Below are 23,847 nucleotides of genomic sequence, written 5' to 3' on the forward strand. Positions count from 1 at the left end.
CCTCATCACACGTGTACTCACATCTGACCTCAACAGTGACCATTTAATCCACAGAAAGTCTAACTAAATCCCCAAGACTTGAAGGCCATACATGGCCTCCAGGGGTCTTTAATAGGTCACATCTGTCCCTGCTCGAAAAAACACAGACAGAACAAAAGGCAACAAGTTGCACACAGCCCTATTCCTTTTCACCAGAAATGAATGTCACTGTGAAAAAATAATTTAGTGAAATGTTAAATGCTGTCAGTGATTTACTAGAGCTCACCTGTGGTAGCCTCTATCTTGTCTGCTTCACTTTGGATTTCTTTGATGACTGCGTACACTTGAACAATGTAGGTGACCCCAGGAATCAGTCCTGTGATGAGGTGGGAGTTTTCTGTGTTGGGAATCCGAACCTGTGACACAAGTTGAAAAAAAAATGTAGTTCTACACTACAGCCTTTATTTGACATACCAATTGATACGAACAAAAAAAACACTACCTGCTCCAGGACAGTCTTATCACCCTTGGGATGATATGTCAGAACGTAATACTCTGCCCCACGAACAGACTCCCACTCGACCAGGAGCGAGACATCAGTTACTCGGACCAACCGCAGACCCTGAGGGCCGAAGACTGAAAGAGAGAGAAAAGTGAAAGAGGGAGAAAGGCAGAGAGTGTTAAATCAAGGCTGTAGAACATTTGAATGTAACATGTAAATGTAAATGTGCTTTCTTTTTTTGGTCTGTCTTCTTGTTTGAAGTGGATATAGCTCAACTATAAATCTCAAGATTTGATTTTAAATTGTGATGATGAACAAACACACAAACATACACACGGACGTGATGCAGAGTATTAAACATCTTCTTTCTTAATCTTAGAAAATAAAGTTTTCTTCAACCTAGAACATTGAATGTTGTATATTTAATGGTGCATAGGGATAGTCTTATCACCAGTGGCTCAGTGCATTACAACAAGAAGATGAGCTCAAGCTGAGTTGAAATTAGCTTGAGTTAAAGTATGTAACACATATCAATGAACAATGTTTTAGATTAGGCAATAGAAGTTATGATTATTTATAAATCAATCGCAAGTTGCAGAGTCTTGTTGTATACACTTTTTGCTTACATTTCATTCATAAGGGTTGGAGTTATAGAAGCATGTGAATTAATATTGTAAGAGTCCACTGCACAGGAGTTCAGAACTCATAACATATCTCAAGCAGGTTTCAACTTACAAAGTGAACTTCAAGTGACAGAAACCAGTGGCTGCCTGGGAGCTGAAGCTCTCCCTCTGTTTCACCTGCCTGTCCGTCTTACACCACAGGAGAGGAGTCATGAACCAGGCAAACACAATGGACATTTTAAACACTGAGGTTTCTTCACAAACCTGAGCCAAAAATAATTGAGAGAAACATTGTTTTTCAGTGGTTACACAAAGCCAAAGTGCTTCGGTGGCGATGATGGAAAAAATATGGTAAAGGGGGTGAGAAGGTATATTACTACATGGGAGTACAATAACAAAACAGCAGCCAAAAGACAGGAGACAGCAAGTCAGCACTGTTGGGGAGTTTGGTTTTCCACAAATAAAGAAAACTTTCTGTGGGTATGAAAAAGACTGAAATAAATGGTAGATGGTGGTGAATTTAACAGAAGTAAAGAAAAATGTGAAATGGGGTGGTGAAGGATTCAACCATAACTTTGGCAGGGAAGGAATTCACATCAGGTTGAGATGCTGCTCCACACGGCAAAGACAGGAAGCTTAATGTTTTTCCTCTAATCTTGCAGTCCTTTTCCATCGAACATATCCCCCTGTTGCCACTTGAGGCACGACTATCAACAATCTTTACCCTCGAATCATATTTCAGAAGAGCGAAGGGTGAATAAATTAACATATTAAGATTGGAAAAAGTGAAGACTAATGGTGATTTGTGTCTCCTTTGATTGTAAATGAGTAAAACACCATTGAAGAAGGAAAATGTGGCTGAGACAACATGAAAAGACTGTAAATCTGGAGCGAATGTGCACGAAGGAAGTATCCATGTTAACTATGTTATGGACAAATTAAATGGGAATTCAATAAACCTCTCTGTCTTTGTTCCTCTGTGTCCTATTATATCCCCTCACACCCCCGTTTGTAAATATTTAAAATAGAATATTTTCACATGGATCTTTTTTCACATGAGAAAAGCAGCCAAATATGGTTTTGAGTTGAGGCAATTCAAAGGGCACCATTATGTTGAACACAATCTCTTAAATGCGCCCATAAAAGCAAGGGAACATTTTTTGAGACAGTCAAACAGAGCAAGATAAGAACGTAAAATGAAAAGCACCTGCAATGTGTTGATGTAGCTCTAAAGAAGGTATTATATTCATTACATCCAGATTATCTCATGGGATGTGGTTACTAAATGTTACTCCTTTCCCCTGTAGCCTAAATGATTGACAAGAATTTAAGCTAAGAACATATTTTCTTAGTTATGGCACCCGTGATTCTCTAAACCATCTTACATCTGCCTTTCATAGTAGTAATACAAAAAATTGCATTGAAGCTATATTACCATGAATGGCACCATACTGGATGTACAGTCCATCTAAAGGAATACTTTGGGAGTCATGTTGCCGTCATCACCCATGGAGCAGACTGACATCCATCATCCAGGTGTTGAAATGGAAAGTAGCCACAAAAAACAAAGACCGCCTCCACTATTTTGCTTCTGTGCTCCTCTTCTCCCGCTGCTTATTACCACTATTATTACTTACACCTAAAATCAACACAATGTATTTTTTTTTTCTTACCTCCCACTTTCCCTCCCTCCCTGACTTCTCCTCTGACACGGTGCCACTGTTATTGTTGGACCGCATTCAACAGCACCTACACACGAAACTGCAGATCTGTCTCTAACTATCCTCTGCCTCCGCGGAGCAAAACGCAGCCTGAAGAAACTAAACCACCATCAAGGGTTTGACATAGCTGACCTTCTACCATTTATGCTCTATTCTAGTCTATACAACTTCGGTTCAGGGCATGAAGTCGGCTGTGGGTGTTCTTTTGGGTTGATCCACACACAGTAAACCTTAGAAATCCTCTGCTTTAAAGTGTGCGCTCTGTCCTTTCGGTTAAAGAAATGTCTTAGATAAGTGTAGCTAGATGTTATTACTTGAAGGAGAATATTTTAAAGCTTCTGCTGCAGTTTTGACATTCACCTGCAGATGAATATTTTGGATTTCTTTAGAACCTGTCACAGTCTGAAAGTGTGAACTCAGTGAATTAAACTGTCCATGCCTGGCAGCCGCTGCTCACCTTTCTGCTCGCCTAGCCTTAAATTGCCATAAAATGCAATTTTGTACTCGGCTCCTGAGGCAGTACAGTAATAGTGGTTTGGCAAGCAGTGTATTTAGGAGGAAAGATGATGATTCTTCTGCAGGGGGTCAAAACTTGATGAAGGCCCAAAACACTGATGGGTGCCCTTATTTTCCCGTGGTAAGTCATCCAGAGGCCAATGCTGCCAGTGGCCACGGGGTCAGTGCACTGAAGGGCCCCATCAGCTGCTATATCTGAAATAACTGTTGGAGAGATGCTTTGAATTCCACAGAAGTAGGTCGCTATGGTCATCATGAAAATGTCTTGTGTCAATGAACTGACCATTTATTACAAATTGTTTGTTTGTTGTAGACTTCCCTTTAAAGGAGTTGTTACAGATCGAGCAGCAACAGGGACTCTGCTGCAGTACATTACATCATACAGGCTACATAGTTCGTCAGTTGGAAGAAATGCAGTTGGGATTGTGAAGAAAAATTTAGGAGTGCTGTTAGTACGGCTCCACTTCGTAAAGATATTTAGATGTTTGTTCAAATACAATTCCACCTAAACTCTTATTGATTCGTTCATTTCCATCCTTATGATTCCCAAAGATGCAAGATACTTCAGTAGCAGGCTTCTCCTTTTAGCTGGCGTTGTGTTGTTGCTATGCGGAGTGACAACTGTCAGGTTAAAAAGCTCATATTCATACATGAATAGAGGGTTGTGTTCCCTGTCGTGCGAGTCAGCTACAGTAATTCACCAGACAGCCGTGTGAGTACTTCCTACATCACAAATGGAGATGGGAATTATGGTTCTTTGAAGAGAGTTGGATCTTATGGCTCCATTTTAGCTAGAGGCCAGCCCGATAAATCGACTGCTGAGTGACTGGCTGGCTGACTGTGGTGAAATTACACCATTGCTGTGTTTTTAAGTGGCAGTGGAGATGGCTGACCCTGATTTTAATGGTATTTTTGATTGCAAATATTTCACTGCGCTTTATCAGTGCTTTTATCGCTGAAGTACATCAAAGTGCTGCTGCATTGGAGTTGGGCTCATTTTTTTTCAAGCACACCTACCTCTTGTGACTGACTCACTCTCTGTTCTCATAAAGAGGAGTGAAGTCAGGGCAGGTAGTGAAATTTGGGCTAAATGAAAAGCAGAGCTGAACAGAGTTGACTTGGTTCCCTTCACTTGCACCGAAGAGCCGTTGACGAGAAGCGGATCATTTGCAAATGTAACATCACTAATCACCAAGCCTTTAGCACCATTTATATGAGGACTTATAATTGTTGTGCCACTTTCTGGTGTGTCCAGGCCTTTAGGCTAAATGGACAGACATATCAATCCATTACTGAGTTATTATGCATGAAATGAAAATACTCTGCAGAATTTGCATTATTCAGCATTTGAATAGCTTACCTAATGAGCAGTCCTCCCCATAAAAGCCTTCTTCACAGATGCACTGGCCATCAACGCACTGGCCGTTGCCGATGCAGTCATTAGGACACTTCTGGATGCTGCAGTCCTCACCGGTGAAGTGTGGGAAACACACACATTTCCCATCCACACAGTGTCCCTTGTCGTTGCAATTGTCTGGACACAGCAGCTGGCTGCAGTCGTCTCCAGTGTAGCCCTGATGGCACACACACTTCCCATCCACACATCGGCCGTTGTCATTGCACTCGTCTGGGCAGGAGGACACTGAGCAGTCAGGGCCTTCCCACCCCGGGTTGCAGAGGCAGCTGCAGGTGTCGTGTTGGTAGGTACCGTGGCCACTACAGCTTGTGTCCACACCTTGAAAAATAGAAAGGAAAAAGGTCACACTCGTTTCATAAATCTTACAGGTGGGAGACAGAATTTTAAAGGACATTACTTGCAGACCTCATTACTTCATCTTTATTACTTAAGCCGCGTTTCCACTACATGGTATCGGCTCAACTCGACTCTGCCTTTTTGCATTTCCATTACGTAAAAGTACCTGGAATCTGGTACCCGGTACTATTTTTTTAGTACCTGCTCGGCCGCGGTTCCAAAACGGGTGAAGCGGTACTAAAATGTGACGTGTAAACATTGCGGACCGCTGATTGGTCAGAGAGTGGTCAGAGAGTCGTCACAAGTGGCCGCGGGTCATCAGATATCACCACATTTCAATAAATAAATGTTTTAAAATGAACAAACTATGCAAGTCTGGTCGCTTTTCCGCTGTCGTGGCTAAGACATTACAGCATTGTCATAAAATAATTTGTTCCAGTATTTCCATCAGCAGTTGACATCCCAGGTCAGTCAGCCCCCTCACTATTCAGGTTGTGACATTCTTACCTGCAGCACCACCTCTTCCACAACAGCCTTGAGTACACTGGGTCTTTAGGTAGTTGACTTCCTCTTCCAGCCCATTGACTCTGTACAACAAAGACTTGAAACTTTCAGATTCTCCACAGTCACACGTGGGCGTCTGCAGCCTGATGTTGTGTTTGAAGATGATGTCGTTCTCCCCATTTGTAGTGGTCTCTGTCTGCAGACCTATGAAACAGGACAAAGTTACATTTTAGTTGGGAAATAGACTGCAATTGATCAAAATGGTCACAGATTTAAGAACAACATTGGTCTCCAGTGGAAAAGTCAACATGCTATACTATGGTTGCCCATAAAGTTGGAATAATTTTGTTTTCAGACACATTCCTATTTTTATTATTATTATAAAGGTTAATTGTGGTTTAATTTTTACAATGATATGTTTGGAAGAGATTGATCAATAAGATATACACCTTATCTGTCAAAATAAATCACATTGTCACACAATCATTTCATGAGAAGAGGTAAAATAATATTTTCTTCTCAATTTATAAGCCGGTGCATATTCTCATTTGTCCAGGTCATAGTATTTCAAAGGAGGTTAAATCGAAAGCAACTGAACTTAGTTATTTGTCTAGGAAGACGTTTCACCTCTCATCCAAGAGGCTTCATCAGTTCATGTACGCAGCTGACCAGGCTGGGACTGGTCCAACTATCTGGTGTGGAGACTCACTATTTAACCTCTTGTGTGGGCGTTTCACAAGGGTGATGATGTCACTGGTTCCCTTTTGTGCTCCAAGTGCCAACGACAGTAGTTGGAGTGACAGTCGTTGGTGGGAAGTTGGTTTCGACTTCGTTAGTGCCCTATTGTGTTCTAACGACAGTCGTTGGAGTCACTTGCCACTTGTGAACAGTAGTTGTTCTTTGAGGCTAGATTGTTGAGTCTCCTGGGAAGGGATGAAAGGGCAGCATTGTAAATTGGGGATAGGTGGTGTCTCAGACCTCCTCCCCTGTTGAGGGTTGGTTTTTCTACTTTTACAAAAATGGCTTCTTTAACTCCTCTTTCAAACCATCTGTCCTCTCTGTCTAGGATTTGGACATTGCTGTCCTCAAAGGAGTGGGCTTTCTCCTTGAGATGTAAATGAACAGCAGAGTCCAGTCCTGAGGAGTTTGCTCTCCTGTGTTGGGCCATGCGTTTATGCAGTGGTTGTTTTGTTTCTCCAATGTAGAGGTCTTTGCATTCCTCGTTGCATTGGACTGCATACACCAGATTGCTTTTGTGGGTGTGTGGTGTTCTGTCCTTGGGATGTACCAGTCTCTGTCTGAGTGTGTTGCTGGGTTTGAAATACACAGGGATACGGTGTTTGTTAAAGATCCTCCTGAGTTTTTCTGATACTCCAGACACATATGGAATGACTATGTTTTTTCTCTTGTTTTGTCTTTCTTTCTCAACCACTTTGCTGGTTTTCTTTCTGGAAGCAGCTGCAGTTTTCACAAAGGTCCAGTTAGGGTAACCACAAGTTGTGAGGGCGCCTCTCAGGTGCTTGTGTTCTGCCCCTTGGGCCTGTGAGCTGGTGGGCACGTTATCAGCTCTGTGTTGCAAAGTTCTGATAACACCAAGCTTATGTTCCAGAGGGTGGTGAGAGTCGAAAAGTAGATATTGGTCTGTATGTGTGGGTTTTCTGTATACCCCAATGTGGAGGCTCCTGTCCTTTTTCATATGGACGTCACAATCTAAGAAAGGCAGACTATTGTCCTTGACATCCTCTCTGGTGAACTTGATGTTTTTGTCCACTGAGTTAATGTGTTCGGTAAAAGCTTGCACTTCTTTGGTTTTGATTTTAACCCATGTGTCGTCCACATACCTGAACCAGTGGCTCGGTGTTGTTCCTTCAAAGGAGTTTAAAGCCTTGTTCTCTACCTCCTCCATGTACAGATTTGCCACAATAGGGGATACTGGTGAACCCATGGCACAGCCGTGTTTTTGTCTGTAAAATTTGCCGTTGAACTGGAAGTATGTGGTGTTCAGGCATAAATCCAGAAGCTGGCAAATATGTTCGGGTTTGAGTTTTGTTCGGTTTTGCAGGGAGTTGTCTTGTGTGAGTCTTTCCCTTACTGTGGCCGAAGCCTCCATAGTTGGAATACAGGTAAAAAGAGAAGTCACATCGTAGGATACCATCGTGTCATCTGGTTCCATTTGTATGTCCCGGACTTTACCCACAAAGTCTATAGAGTTTTGGATGTGGTGTGGGGTGTTCCCCACCAAAGGAGCCAAGATATTGGCTACGTGTTTGGCTATGTTGTAAGTGACCGAGTTTATGCTGCTGACGATGGGCCTGAGCGGGGACCCTTCTTTATGGATTTTGGGGAGTCCATATAGGCATGGGATTGAATCCTGGGGATAAAGCCGGTAGTATTGTGTTTTGTCAATGACCCCTTCTTTTTGTAATTGTTGTAGACATTCTATCACCTTCTTTTTATAGCCACTGGTCGGGTCTCGTTTCAGAGTTTCATAAGTGTTAGAGTCGCTGAGTAGTGTAGATATCTTAGCCTGGTAGTCAGTTGTATTGAGCACAACTGTGCATCTACCTTTGTCTGCTGGGAGGATTGTAATGTTTTGGTCTTTGCTCAATGCCGTCACTGCTTTCCTCTCCTCAAAGGTGAGGTTAGAGGGGGGGACCTTAGCCTCGGCCACCGCCGCTGACACTTTTAACCTTAGCTGATCTGCCTCAGTTCCGGTTAAGTTGTTTTTCCTTATAGCAGATTCTGTAGCTGTAATCAAATCCACTATAGGTAGCTCTTTCGGTGTCATGGCGAAGTTCAAGCCTTTGGCTAGGACCTCTTTCTCAGGGTTGGTCCTAGCCAAAGGCTTGAACTTCGCCATGACACCGAAAGAGCTACCTATAGTGGATTTGATTACAGCTACAGAATCTGCTATAAGGAAAAACAACTTAACCGGAACTGAGGCAGATCAGCTAAGGTTAAAAGTGTCAGCGGCGGTGGCCGAGGCTAAGGTCCCCCCCTCTAACCTCACCTTTGAGGAGAGGAAAGCAGTGACGGCATTGAGCAAAGACCAAAACATTACAATCCTCCCAGCAGACAAAGGTAGATGCACAGTTGTGCTCAATACAACTGACTACCAGGCTAAGATATCTACACTACTCAGCGACTCTAACACTTATGAAACTCTGAAACGAGACCCGACCAGTGGCTATAAAAAGAAGGTGATAGAATGTCTACAACAATTACAAAAAGAAGGGGTCATTGACAAAACACAATACTACCGGCTTTATCCCCAGGATTCAATCCCATGCCTATATGGACTCCCCAAAATCCATAAAGAAGGGTCCCCGCTCAGGCCCATCGTCAGCAGCATAAACTCGGTCACTTACAACATAGCCAAACACGTAGCCAATATCTTGGCTCCTTTGGTGGGGAACACCCCACACCACATCCAAAACTCTATAGACTTTGTGGGTAAAGTCCGGGACATACAAATGGAACCAGATGACACGATGGTATCCTACGATGTGACTTCTCTTTTTACCTGTATTCCAACTATGGAGGCTTCGGCCACAGTAAGGGAAAGACTCACACAAGACAACTCCCTGCAAAACCGAACAAAACTCAAACCCGAACATATTTGCCAGCTTCTGGATTTATGCCTGAACACCACATACTTCCAGTTCAACGGCAAATTTTACAGACAAAAACACGGCTGTGCCATGGGTTCACCAGTATCCCCTATTGTGGCAAATCTGTACATGGAGGAGGTAGAGAACAAGGCTTTAAACTCCTTTGAAGGAACAACACCGAGCCACTGGTTCAGGTATGTGGACGACACATGGGTTAAAATCAAAACCAAAGAAGTGCAAGCTTTTACCGAACACATTAACTCAGTGGACAAAAACATCAAGTTCACCAGAGAGGATGTCAAGGACAATAGTCTGCCTTTCTTAGATTGTGACGTCCATATGAAAAAGGACAGGAGCCTCCACATTGGGGTATACAGAAAACCCACACATACAGACCAATATCTACTTTTCGACTCTCACCACCCTCTGGAACATAAGCTTGGTGTTATCAGAACTTTGCAACACAGAGCTGATAACGTGCCCACCAGCTCACAGGCCCAAGGGGCAGAACACAAGCACCTGAGAGGCGCCCTCACAACTTGTGGTTACCCTAACTGGACCTTTGTGAAAACTGCAGCTGCTTCCAGAAAGAAAACCAGCAAAGTGGTTGAGAAAGAAAGACAAAACAAGAGAAAAAACATAGTCATTCCATATGTGTCTGGAGTATCAGAAAAACTCAGGAGGATCTTTAACAAACACCGTATCCCTGTGTATTTCAAACCCAGCAACACACTCAGACAGAGACTGGTACATCCCAAGGACAGAACACCACACACCCACAAAAGCAATCTGGTGTATGCAGTCCAATGCAACGAGGAATGCAAAGACCTCTACATTGGAGAAACAAAACAACCACTGCATAAACGCATGGCCCAACACAGGAGAGCAAACTCCTCAGGACTGGACTCTGCTGTTCATTTACATCTCAAGGAGAAAGCCCACTCCTTTGAGGACAGCAATGTCCAAATCCTAGACAGAGAGGACAGATGGTTTGAAAGAGGAGTTAAAGAAGCCATTTTTGTAAAAGTAGAAAAACCAACCCTCAACAGGGGAGGAGGTCTGAGACACCACCTATCCCCAATTTACAATGCTGCCCTTTCATCCCTTCCCAGGAGACTCAACAATCTAGCCTCAAAGAACAACTACTGTTCACAAGTGGCAAGTGACTCCAACGACTGTCGTTAGAACACAATAGGGCACTAACGAAGTCGAAACCAACTTCCCACCAACGACTGTCACTCCAACTACTGTCGTTGGCACTTGGAGCACAAAAGGGAACCAGTGACATCATCACCCTTGTGAAACGCCCACACAAGAGGTTAAATAGTGAGTCTCCACACCAGATAGTTGGACCAGTCCCAGCCTGGTCAGCTGCGTACATGAACTGATGAAGCCTCTTGGATGAGAGGTGAAACGTCTTCCTAGACAAATAACTAAGTTCAGTTGCTTTCGATTTAACCTCCTTTGAAATTCTCAATTTATGGGCAACAGCATGCTCAACGTATGTCTACATAGAAAATACATGCACATACACACTTTCCTGATTGTGTCCATAAAAATTTAATTCACTCATTTGTATTAGGCTTTTAATGACCTGCTTCGTCCTGGGTGGGCAGGTGTTCTAGTTTACAACTGGAGCTCCCTGGGATGTCAATTTTATAGACATGGCTGAAGGTGACTCCCTGCTCTGTGGCTGGGTGGTTGTCGGCGGAGCTCGAGTGTGAGACAGTGCAGAGCAGGGCCAACAGGCACAGGGCCCTCCACAGGAGTCTAGTGGTCATGGCTAAAGGACAAGATAGGAGCAGATTGTTAGTGTTACAGCAAGGGTGTGGATAACCTCACGAGCATGTTTCCCAAAATGTACGAGCACTAGTAAAGTTATTTTCACCTTACACATTAGAAAGCATCAATAAGAACAAATGCACATCAAATTCACTTCCAAGATTGTCAGGCGGAGTAGCATAAGACCATGCTACACATGGAGCTGAAATATATATCCCATCTGTTATTTAATGCAATAACATCAATGCATTGATTGTATCTTTTGCACGTAACGGACTACTGAAACTGTAGATGTTTGTCGTCATGGCTGGCTGGACTTCAGTCTCTGGCTGAAAAAGGGTCAAGTCTGTACTTTCCAGTCAGAAATTTATAGAGAACTGAGGACAGAAATACAGTCTGGATGGTACATAAGTTACATTACATTCATTGGGGCACGCTGCTGTATATTTAATTTCAGCAAACCTGAACCATTATGTCAATGTGGTGTGTGTGTGTTACACCCTCATTCCACAGTATGGCAGCAGAAAGTGAGCAGTCATCACTTTGCCAGAGATATTTTTGCCCTAAACCATAAATTGTGCTCAGTCAGGCGTTTCAGAGCTTCAGAGACCTGTCCTCAGTGATGATGTCATTGTGTCTAATGACAGTGATGTCATGTGAACATAAAACCTCCAGTGGCTTCCCCAGGGAACCCAAATTACATGCTTTCAAAAGAGCATGCCCATCTTAACCTTCTGGGCCTTTTTTGGGGTCCTTTGGTCTGAATTTAACTTTCTGGTGTAAAAGTTTAAATAGCGGCAGCAGGAACTTCTGATCCAACTGTGCTGAGCTTGTGTGGTCTCTGGAAACACAAAACCTCTAATAGAGTGACTGAAAGCTCAGTAATAAAGGGTTGGGGGCCCACTGTGATGCCTGACAACTGGAAAACTGCACTGTGATGTACAGTAGCCTACATGTTTAAATAAATGTGTTGGATTTGTTTGAAACGATGCTATGGAACATGCATGCACTGCAAAACCCCACACTGCACATACTAACCGCAGCAGACAAAGCTCTCTTCTTAAACCTTGTTTCAGTGTTTTAGCCAAACTTTGCATAAAAGTTGACTAAACTATTTTCTACTATTTTCATTTTGATAATTTTGAAACGTTACTCTGATGTTTGTTGAATCATTGCAGCTTTGAAAAGGAGAAACAGACCAAGTGCAAACTCCTAAAATCAAAACATTTGCTCATTGAGCGAAGATTCAACCAGATGGAAAAGGAGAAAATGTCCAGAGAGAGAAACAGATACTAAAACTCTCAGTGGACACAGTGTGAGCATTGGCCAAAACATTAAAATGTCAACAAGTGGACCTAAAGCCTCCCAATCCTTTAGCCACCATGATGATACCATTATCAGATTAACAGAGATCCTGAGCAGAAATCCTAAATGATGGGAATACTTGACCTTTGTATGGTACGGAAAGGTCCCATGTACTGACAATAACTCAGGTGAAAAGCTACTTCACTCACTCAACTGGACACAATTTGTTTTCAGTTAAATAAGCATTGGCTTATGAATTCAACTTCTGATGATTTGCACAGGCTGTACTCAAGTAGCTCTCTGATTCAAAATACTCCTGTCCTTTTTATTGGAGACAAATAGACATGTAATTACCGTAACCTGTTTCTAACCAGTCCAAATGCAAAATGCTTTTGACCTTGCTTGGTTATTCTAGCTGCCTGCTTGATGGCGGTTAGTCAAAAGCTTGAGGTCAGAGACTGGTGCCTGGGCAAGAAATCCAAGTTATGACATCACTAGGAAAGTGCTTCTTGACCAAAATGTAGATTTTAGTGGGTGTTTTATCAATGGCCAAGATTTGGGAGGGCAAACCATACATGAAGTTAAAAGAGACATTACGAGAAGGAGATGGAGAGAGACGAATGGAAAGTGAGAGAAATAGAAATCAAAGACTGGCGGGTGAGCGAGCTAAAGTGAGTGAGAGAGAGTGAATAGGTAAAAGAGGGAATGATGGAGAGAGTGTGTGTGAATCAGTGACAGTCTAGCAGTTAGCCACATTAGTACACTATAGCCATGTGGAATGGCACTGAGCGCTGGCGCACACAGATGCTTAACAAGCATGTTTATAGCTCCCTGTCAGGGTTTTATTTGATGCTCGCCATTTTCAGGCCCTCTTGTTATTTCTCTTGGAGGAGATGGTGCTGTGACCTTCCAAGCATAGCAGAGTGCCACAACTGACTGCTAAGAATGTCCTGGTGTGGGAAAGAGAGACAGATGGGAGAATTAATGGAGAGAGGAAATGGGAAATAAAGGGGGAAGTGGTGCAGTCACAGTGGAGGTAGAGGAATGGTTGGATGGAAAAATGGACAGATATATTAGTAGATGGATGACACAGATAAACACCAGGATGGATGGATGGATGGATGGATGGATGAGTTACTAACATCACTAAATAAATAGAAGGATTATTGATGGATATATGAGTGGGTTGATTCATCTATGAAAGATGGATTTATAGATGTATAGTTATAAACTGAACTATTGTTTGTCGCATTAAGTGGATTTTCTCCAGTGAACCAGTGAAGACGCTGAACCCTGGTTTGGCATCAGCGTGCTACTCATTCATAATGTAAAGAGGCGGACTGTCACTGGTCGGAGCATAAAGCGGGAAACCAGAGCGGTAGTCCAGTGAATGCTCTTACTCAGCATGGCCCATTCAGATAGCATTTCAACCTGGCTTTCAGGGCAACACAAGTAAAATTCAACATGTCCTTAAACACTGTTAAAAATTCCTCTCTGACAATAACCTCTCTATGGTAAAACAGAGCTATGTCAATGGGCCTGTAAAATGTTTGTTATCTACCTGTGATGTGTGCTCACTGCTCACTGCTTTATAAGGGAGAAAGGAGTGTGTGGGATTTGGCCCATGTGTGTACTGTGTTAAAGTTGTCATTTATAGCTTACAGAGATGAGGGGGATTTGCCTCAGGATGTAACAACAGCAATTTAATCACACAGAGACAATACTGTCTGGATCCACAGACTCCTCTCTCTGAAGGCTTCTTGACAAGTTGTAAGGGACGCTTATCCGTCTGTTTGTGTTTCCAAAAAATCTCCTTAAACTCCCAGGACTTTGTAAACTGTGAATGCACTTAACATTGGGCTGAGAGAGCAAGAGAAAGGGAGGGCAATACAGATAACAAGAACTTAGACAAACAGCTGCAGAAAATAACTTGTATAGGGAATTCAGATACAGACAGAGAGCGGCAGTCGAAGAAGAAGTCAGAGCACATTTGCCCTGTTCTCTCTAGGGAGCCATTAAGCCTCAGACAAAAGGCCGAGTGTTTCGCCAGGTTTCAACTCTGGAAGCATCTCATAGGACCAAACCAACAAGCTTGAGGATGAGAAGAGGGGAGGGTTGAAAAGGAGGAGAGGCAAGGTCATGCCTTTATGTGCGGTTGCAAACTTGCTGTGTTTGCGGGCATTCTTTTCCTTTCCTCTTTTCCTTCCCCTCGCAGCAGCTCGCAGACTGAGCAGGGAAACTGAAATGAATAAAACGAAGCTGAAAGCAATTATCGTCTGAGAGCAGAGCTTATATCTTCATGATTCTGTCTGCCTCCTGCTGCCGTGCAAACCGCAATGAGACCTTGATAAGGACTTAACTTCATCAGAACCATAGAAGCACTTTTCGCCTGTTTCAATGAGGCTGAATGACTGACGAAAACAATAAAAAGAATAATACAACATAATACAACCTGGACATTATTGAAACAGCCTAAATTCTGTAGCGATTAATATTTGAAATAATAAAAATGGTTTTTTTAGTAGCTTTCTTGTTCCCTGGGGTCATTTTCAATCAGTGCAGGTAAATGAAAAAACATCATAAAAAACATATGTATGCAATCTGAATACTTTTTATAAACCACCCACTCAGGGTCTCTCTGCCTCTGTCTCTCTCTTCCTCCTTCTCTTCCTCTCTCTATCATTTTGCATGGCTGAGGGCCCACATCTGTAGTTCATTTTGCGAGGGCTTCTGTGTATTCCCCGAGCCAGCACAGTAGCATTAAAGCTAAATCTTCTGGATTGACAGCCCTGTGAGAATATCTATCATCCCAGCACATATTTAATACAAATATTTATGTTATTATCACAGAGGAAAATTTGTGCTGGCACCTTTGTTGGCAGACAATCTAGGATTATCTACAATGCAGTGTGAACGTCAACAGGAATTCATAACTCTAATAGGCCACACATTTGCAGACACTAAAGGCTGGAACTGTTTTCCTAATGGGGAAATAAACATGTTGATTTATGTAATATTGTCTGAGCATCTCCAAACATAGAAATTATTACTTTCCTTACATTTGATCCAAATTTAACAATGTTTCCATAGAGCAAAAAAGTTAAAATAACTTATGACATGACAGTTTCTTTGTACTTCTACTGTCTCACTAAGACGGCAAAACACTTTTTTTTTTTAAGTTTTCGTGAACTTAGCACCAAACACTCACATAACTTCATTCATTGTCTCAAACGGCATCACATATCAATACCAAGATTTTCACAAGCCTCCCACAGACAAAGCGCTGCCATGCAAACCAGATCTAACATGAGCACAGCTTCAGTCGCAGGACACTTGATGAATTCCACGTGTCAGGTCTAAGTTTCGACTGTCATGTAACTGACAGCGGAGTCAGCGTGAAAAGCCATGGATGCACGCTGCGTCATTAAAGTCTTAAAGGAGCCTTAGACAGGACACATATAGGAGAAGTGAGGGATAAGGAGAAAAAGAGACAGTAAAGGAAAGATGAGTAAGGCAGATGGGTGGCAGGAAAAAAGAAAGTGAGAAGAGGGAAAGAAAAGCCAGGAAATAGCTGAGATGGAATTTGTAGTGTGAAAAAAGATAAAGAGGGAAGCAATAAGCATAATTGGTCCCCTTGGGATCAAGTAGATTTATCATCAAAGTGGGTTTTTTTTTGTCTCCACAGTTATCATGATAAATCAACTTCCATTAAGTCTATTACAGGATCAGACATTTTAGAGTTAGTGACTTTAAATCTCATTGAACAGAATACAGAAACAAAGCATGTAAGAGTATGTAAAACACCTATAGGTCCCAGTCACATTCAAAAATTCAATAATGAAAACATTCAGATTCAGTGTTTAAATGACTGTATATAATGATGAATCTAAAAAGGTTGACTTACCCTTGAGGATTTTCTCAGATGCTCTCCTCCTCTACCTTCTTTCGCTCTTTTCTCTGAAGGACTGAACCCCCGTCACCAAGCTTCTCCCTCTGCCACCTGTTGACAGGCAAGGCCCAGTGATTCAAAGACCTCTACACTGCCAGTGACTTGCTCTACTCCTCCCTCTTAAATTGTTAAAATCTCTCCCAAATGCCTACAGGCCAATGGGCAGTTACTCTGGGAGTGTCTACTGTCCTCAAGTGATTGAAGAAAAAGGAGAAGGAGACAGGGAGGAGGAGGGATATGAAACAGCATAGCTCTTTTCCCCCTGAGTTAATCACCCTCCATCTAAACACACCTCTTACCCTGCCCTCTTCATCGTCTCATCATTGTCTTTATTTTTTTTGTTTTAACAATTATTCCGTTTCCTCCCTGTACTGTATGTTTCTGGTTACAGAGAAGGCTGGAATTAATATCTTTAGCAGAAGGAGTAGGGTCTTAAACAAAGTAAAGGTTGGATTCGAGGGGGCGAGTTTGAAGCCAAATAAAACCAAGGGCAGACTTATGATGGAGAGAACCACTGGGGAAACATTACATTTCACAAAATACACTTTTAAAAGTCAAACCTGTACACAGGGTTACACAAGAAGTCTTTAAATAAAGGGCAAATATGGATTCAAATGACACAGACAGAGCAATGACATACTGATTGTGTTAGAGAGAAACAAAAAGAGCTGGGAGCATTTCCTGAAACAGTGATAATAATCACTCAAGTCCTTTGTTTGGATTATTGGCAGATAAAACCCAAACGTCTTGACTTGATTTGACATTTATTGTTCTCTCTGAAAGATTTCACAAGTTAGTCCTGTGTTTTTGAAGACTAACTCCTTCAAGTCGACAGAATAATAATAATAAAAAAAAACTTAGCCCCTCACACTGCACTTAAAAGCTTAAGAAGAAAAACTATGCTGTGGCTGTTTGGTTTTTATTATTCAAGTATGCCCAGTGACTTTTGAAACAATGCAGCCAACTGTACTAGGTTACATTAAAACAGTAACAGAAAACAGGCATCCTAGACTTAGACCACCATGACCACTACCACAGACCCCCAGGTGTCAAGGTTGGCCATAGTTTACGCTGACAGTGACTGTTTGTCTCTAAATATAATAGTAAGGTTTCAAATGTCTGTGGGAACACAGTGGACTGGGAGTTTATTCAAGTGGCACTGCAGCTGAAGCTCAGCTGTTTGTGCAGAACAAATGGTGTTTAGACTTTTAATTGTACTTCCTAGTATAGGAAGTGGACAGTGTTGAGTTTTTGGTTGATTCTTAATCAATATCTGGCACCTCGACCATATGAGAATTCAATACATGCTCTGAGCATGCGGGGAAGTTTATCACCAAAATCTGTTAAGCATGGATGTGATAAAATTGTCACCAATAAAACAGGGTTTTCTTGGGAGAAAATGGGCTATACAAATAAACTTGCCTTGCCTATTGTCCAAACCCGCATAAACAACAAAAACTCCAATCCATGTTATAAATTAAAAAGTGATTTTTAGCTCTGGTTTGGTCTCCACCAACCTTTGTTGTGCTTTTTCATATCCTAAATGCTCAAATATTTTAAAGCAGAAGTAAGCAGAATATTTGTGTTAATATAAGTCTTAAAGCAGAAGTAAGCGATATTTTTGTGTTAATATAAGTCTTAAAGCAGAAGTAAGCGATATTTTTGTGTTAATATAAGTCTTAAATAGTTATATCTTCCGACAGCAATCACTTACATAGATTGTTTGCACCGAAACACGGGTCTCTCAGTCACTCTGCTCTGCTCTGAGCCAAGGAGAAAACTTTTCTTGTATCCTACAAGTTTTATCCAATGAGGAGAGAGAACGGCATGAAGGGCTGTGTGTGCAGCCAAGGGATGCGCGTGAATGTGGTGACGTAGGGACGAGGACCAATAGATCAATGACGAGGGCGGGGGCTGCTAACTCCGTCGGCTGACAAGAAGTTATGGTGCGTTCAAGGCAACTCGTAACTCGTGTTTTTTCGACCTGTGAAGTCGTACCAGTTCGATCTGGTGCGAGTTCACGGGTCGGAAAAACACGAGTGGCCGTTATAGTGCACTTTCACAGGCATCAGGTCGGAGAAACGCAAGTTGCGGGTTGCCTGGAACGCTACAAAGTCATAAGTCGTGACTTGAAGCCGTAACTTACGGTTTCAAAAGCCTGCCTGGAACGCAGCATTAGCCAAAACGACCGGATCGCTTACTTCTGCTTTAAATAGTTATATCTTCCGTTCCGACAGCAATCACTTATATAGAGTTTTTGGTCCGAAACACGGGTCTGTCAGTCACTCTGCTCTGCTGTAAGCCGAGGAGAAAACTTTCCTTGTATCTACAACCTTTATCCAATGAGGAGAGAGAATGGCATAAAGGGGCGGTCCTCTCTGTGTGTGCAGCCAAGGGATGCGCGTGAATGTGGTGACGTAGGGACGAGGGCGGGGACTGCTAACTCCATCGGCTGACAGGAAGTTAGCCAAAACGACCGGATCGCTTACTTCTGCTTTAAGCACATGTTCCAGTTTGCACAAAACATGACTTGATTGAGCCAAAACAAGCTGTGTTTATTAAAGCATTCACACTAATGACGGTGTGGTAGTTTCACACTTAAAGGGACAACGAGGAGTTTTGGAAAGTGAAGTGTTTTCACACCACATTTCCCATGAGCCTCCGCATGCACAGTGAAATTCTTGGACCGGCGCAAGATGGACGTCTTACCAAGAATGTTTTCATTAATCAAGAATGAAAGTCAGAGGTTCGAAGACGATCAGATACTGTCGTATTTCCGACTATAAACAGCGATTCGGCGGCGTTACTCTCATGACCCGCCGGGCAGCGTCCGCGAAACCGAAAGTATTAATAATAACAAAATGACGATAGAGACAATGACGAGATATATTTATCGAAAATGGACCCATTAACAAGTGTGGGTAACGTAGATTCATCCACATTAATATGAGACTTTTTTATAACCAACTACAAACTCCTCATTGTCCCTTTAAATCCTTTGATCCATTGTTTTTAGAAATATTAGCAACGGTGTAGTATTGTATTATTTTTATGTTTATCTGTGATGCCATGGTGATAATAGGGAAATGCAAATTGTATGTCAAGCATGTTTGCTAAGAAGGCAAAACGAACAAGGACAACATCATTGTCAATAAGAGGCAAAATAACTCTTGCCATTTTTGCAGTGTCTGCCGTGCATTTACAAGCAAAGAATTCCTGAGTGAGTCACCGGACATTACATAATGACACAGTCATTAGAGAGAGTTTACACTTCCTCTGGATGTTGAGTTGTAACCTTGCAACATGAGTGAATGCAATGTTCATTTTGCATTTTTTCTTTGTCAGAGAGTTATGTAATGTTCTATTACACCATGTCCAACAAATACCAAGAAAACTTAACTGAGATTAATTAAGTAATAGTAATGTTGAAAGGTAATACATGGATGTTCCCACATGCAATAGGAGGAGTTGGAGGTCTATGTAGCCAACAAGCATCTCTATGTTCAATATGTGTGGTGGTGTAGACGACATGTTTTTTGTCGTCCTGTGTGAGTTGAGATCAGACTTAAATGTTTATCTGACATCAACTTCAAATGTTTGGAGCTTGTCATTACTTCTGAGGAAACATCTTTGCTTATGCTTATGCTTTTTGGTTCGTTGGAAAATAATGACTTATTTCTGAAAAAACAATGTTTCTGTTGAACTGCCACCTCTTTAACTTCTGCAATTAGTCAGTGGCCACAGTACGGTAGCTGCTTTTACATGCAATTGTAGAATGTTTATATAGAGAGGGTATAAAGGTCTTAAATTCTCTCAGACTTCATTCATGCTTAAACATATTTCCTCTCCATCCCTAAAAACAAGGGAAATCCTCAGCTTGAGTGAACAAAAGTACACACAGAATGTCAGATCGGCACATTGAACACCACTCATGCACTCGTTTGTTGTGGCAAGTGATGACATTTACAGTGTTTCATGGAACAATGAGAAAATATTTCATGCATGTCATTATGCTCGTAGGGAAATATGACCGTTTCCCATTGAAAGATGCCGGGAAACTTACCCCCTCATGGGGCAACAGATGTAACAGAACTCCTTCCAGGGTGAATTTTATATTATGTCTCTGTTAAAGCAGAAGTGAGTGATATATTTGTGTTAATATAAGTCTTAAATAGTTATATCTTCCGACAGCAATCACTTACATAGAGTGTTTGGACTGAAACACGGGTCTCTCAGTCCCTCTGCTCTGCTCTGAGCCGAAGAGAAAACATTTATCGTATCCTACAGTTTTTATCCAATGAGGAGAGAGAACGGCATGCAGGGCTGTGTGTGCAGCCAAGGAACGCCATGAATGTGGTGACGTAGCGACGAGGACTGTTATGGTGCGTTCAAGGAAACTCGTATTTTTCCGACCGTGAAGTCGTACCGGTTCGATCTGGTACGAGTTCACGGGTCGGAAGTTACGAGTGGCCGTTATAGTGACTTTCACCGGTAAAACAGGTCGGAAAAACACGAGTGGGTTGCCTGAAACGCTACAAAGTCGTAAGTTGTGACTTGAAGCTGTAATTTACGATTTCAAAAGCCTGCCTGGAACGCAGCATTAGCGAAAACGACCGGACCACTCACTTCTGCTTTAATGTCACGCAAGTCCTGAACTCTCATTACAAGGAGCACACACATCTCTGGTTTCCCTTTTTTCTATTTATCCCCTATTTCTTCCAGACAAAGAAGCTAATCATTTACAGAGACCTTCAATTTAAAGCTGTTAGCTGAAGGTGTTTTTGACATCACTATGTGAACCTGGACATGTTTAAAGGTCAGCACAGTTGTTGGTCCTTGACTGAGGTACTTTGACTTTTTTGCAGAGTGTGATGGAAAAGGCTCCTTTATTTATTTTTATTGTGAGGCTTTATTTTGATTCCCATTTACCATGTGCAAACACTTGCTGTCACAGGATGGAAGGAGGGATCCGCAGGGATAAAAGTGTCCATTAAAGTTACATTTGTGGTGAAAAATACTGCCTTTCCTGATTTGTGATGACTGTTTCTTGTCTTAACTCTGAGCCTCACAATTAAAGAAAGCAACAAATTTACAGTGCAGAAATTCCCGGTGGGCTGTACAATAACAATAACACCTGATCATGATTCATTCCCTTATGGCTTGTGGTTTACATTTTTCTCATGCTCTTAAAAAATTAAATGCAGATACAAGTTTGATGAGCTCCTCATTATCAGAACAGAAAAGCTTGGTTGTAGGTGGAAGGTTAGTCTTGTAAGCAAAATAAAACTGGTTGCTACATAATGCATAAACTTTTTCCAACTGCTTCTATTCATTTTTTTCCAGCTCACATATACTTTCACAGATTCTTTGTTAGTTTGCTGGGTAAAATTTGCAACAAATTCCAGTGTATTACTCCCACGCCTTCCTTAAATCAAAGATTCATTATGCATGATTCAACAAAGTGACGTGTTGATACTCTTAACATATGCAGTGTTTCTTATAGAGCTAATGAAGCGATGAGCATGTTGGTATCTCTCATGCGTCCTCCAGCGGATTTGGGATTTTAGTTTCCTAACAGAGGAAGTAATTTATTGTCCTCTGCCCTTGCTGCTGCTCATCTTGGTTTTCCTCCTGGCCAAGATAAACAGCAGCTCTCATGATGCTCATATATTTGTAGTTACAACAACCATTCAGTATGTGAAGACAACTACTGTTTACAACAGGCACTCGTGCTGCTTAATGCCTTGCCATAATTAACATGTTACAGAACCAGTGACCAAAGGCATCATTAACTGAGCTGATGAATATTATATTCATCACTGTATGCCATTCCTAAACAAATAAATGTTATGAAGGCGATGATGATGATAAATAACGAAGGAGCACAACTTCCACAATGTGAATGCATTTATCAATGCACTTCAACGTCTACTACAAACAACATATGTCACAATTTCAAACGTGCAAAAAAAAAAGCTAAGAAATATGTAATGTAGGCCTACATCATTAGTGTTGAATGGATTAGTTGCATTATTGCTACACTGATCAACAGAAAAGCAATGAACCACAACTTTGTCAGTCTTTTAAGCTATGTATCGAGGAAAATGGCTCTAAATGTCAATGTTTTTTTTTTTTTTTAACTGATAATTTTCAGGCTTTGCACTGTGAGTCAGACAAAACAGGAAATCTGAAATCATCCTCCGAGGCTTTGGTGGACATTTTTTCACTCTTATACGGTGAATACGGTAAGTCATTAACTTATTTTATACATATCTACAAATCAACGCTCTGGCAACCATATAATGTATGTCTTGTGACAGTAGACCCTCTTGTGAACTACATGTAGTACATGCTTTAAGACTTGGCAATGTGCAGCTAAAATGATAGCCTGTAACTAAAGCACTTATTTCAGACAGACTCTATACTATATGCCACATTAGCGTAAAGACATGTTGACCTTATCAACTATGTATAACTGCCAGTGTCATGTGTCTTTGCTCAGACAACCGCTTCCAATGAACTCTCATTGGATTCTTTTAAAGTAAATATACAAAAAGCACATTAACTCTCCCCTTTGAAGCAGTTGATATGTTTAATCACACACAGGCTAACTGTGGAAAGGAGAGCTGTAACATCACTGATCGCGTGTTTCCTTGTGGGTCTGGGAACTGTTGATTGAGAGGACTGATTTGATCTGAAGGGGAGCTACACTGTGAAAGGCTGTGTGCAAAATTAGAGCTGACAGACGGATCCAAATAGCACCCGCAGATATCTAACACATGAAATATGTTTAAAGATTGACTAAATGTCTGGCTTGTCGAGGGGCTGTTAGGCTAGATTAACACAGCCAACTCAAAGATGACAATTTTCCATCACCATGGCGTTTCTCCCATTACCATCTAAACATGCAAAAATAGAGACAAAATGTTTTCCCATTGTTTACACGGAAATGACAAGATCAGATCAGGGGAAAACGGAGCCAATAGCGGCTTCGATGGCACATTCTGCATGTTTACAGCTGTCAAATGGCTTGGGGGGCTGTTTTTATTTTTGACCAGCATAAACTGAACGTGTGTGACTTTGGTGGAAAGCCGATCAGATTAGAGGACACAGTGTGGAAAAGGCCTAAGTCACTGAGGGGAAAATAAACTAATGCCATATGGAGGTTTGGTTGAATGTGTTCCATTCAAGGTTCATGTTGTGTGTTCAGCTTGCTTTGATGCCTACCACAATGTGCTCATACGAACAAACTTGTGGGCACGCACACATACACAATGCTCATGTTCATACACTATAAGCTGTCGCCCTGCCTTTAATTATCCCTAATGCGCACAACAGTTCAGTTTTATCTTCTTTGCCGACCACTCAGAATAGCAAAAGCAACATAAGGGGAATAATTGTGCATTGTGATTATCTGATAATGTTGTTTAACTGCTGTGAGCTGTCAACACACCCGGCTCTCAGGCTGTTTTTTAAGATTATTGTTAATGTGGTTTTTGTTTTGCTAGACAGCACATGGTAAAGAGCGACAACAATGATCTGACAATGATATATAGCCACAGTTGTGGCCTGGGCTCGGACGTGTGACGTCATGAGCTCAGT

At 41.8% G+C, this 23,847-nt stretch overlaps 1 protein-coding gene across 1 annotated transcript in view; it reads right to left on the minus strand.

Annotated features, from left to right (window-relative positions):
- Positions 1–16,297, minus strand: part of tnn (tenascin N) — a 36,542-nt gene extending 20,245 nt beyond the window's left edge. The window contains exons 1-6 of the mRNA XM_083991914.1: positions 16,201–16,297; positions 10,804–10,992; positions 5,602–5,802; positions 4,702–5,076; positions 482–615; positions 266–395 (exon numbers count right to left, since the gene is read on the minus strand). Coding sequence (XP_083848040.1) covers positions 266–395; positions 482–615; positions 4,702–5,076; positions 5,602–5,802; positions 10,804–10,990 — 1,027 coding nt within the window. The 5' untranslated portion in view covers positions 10,991–10,992; positions 16,201–16,297. The remainder of the gene's footprint in view (positions 1–265; positions 396–481; positions 616–4,701; positions 5,077–5,601; positions 5,803–10,803; positions 10,993–16,200) is intronic.
- Positions 16,298–23,847: the final 7,550 nt, after the last annotated feature.

Source organism: Trachurus trachurus, assembly GCF_905171665.1.
Source record: "Trachurus trachurus genome assembly, chromosome: 17".
NCBI lineage: Eukaryota > Metazoa > Chordata > Actinopteri > Carangiformes > Carangidae > Trachurus > Trachurus trachurus.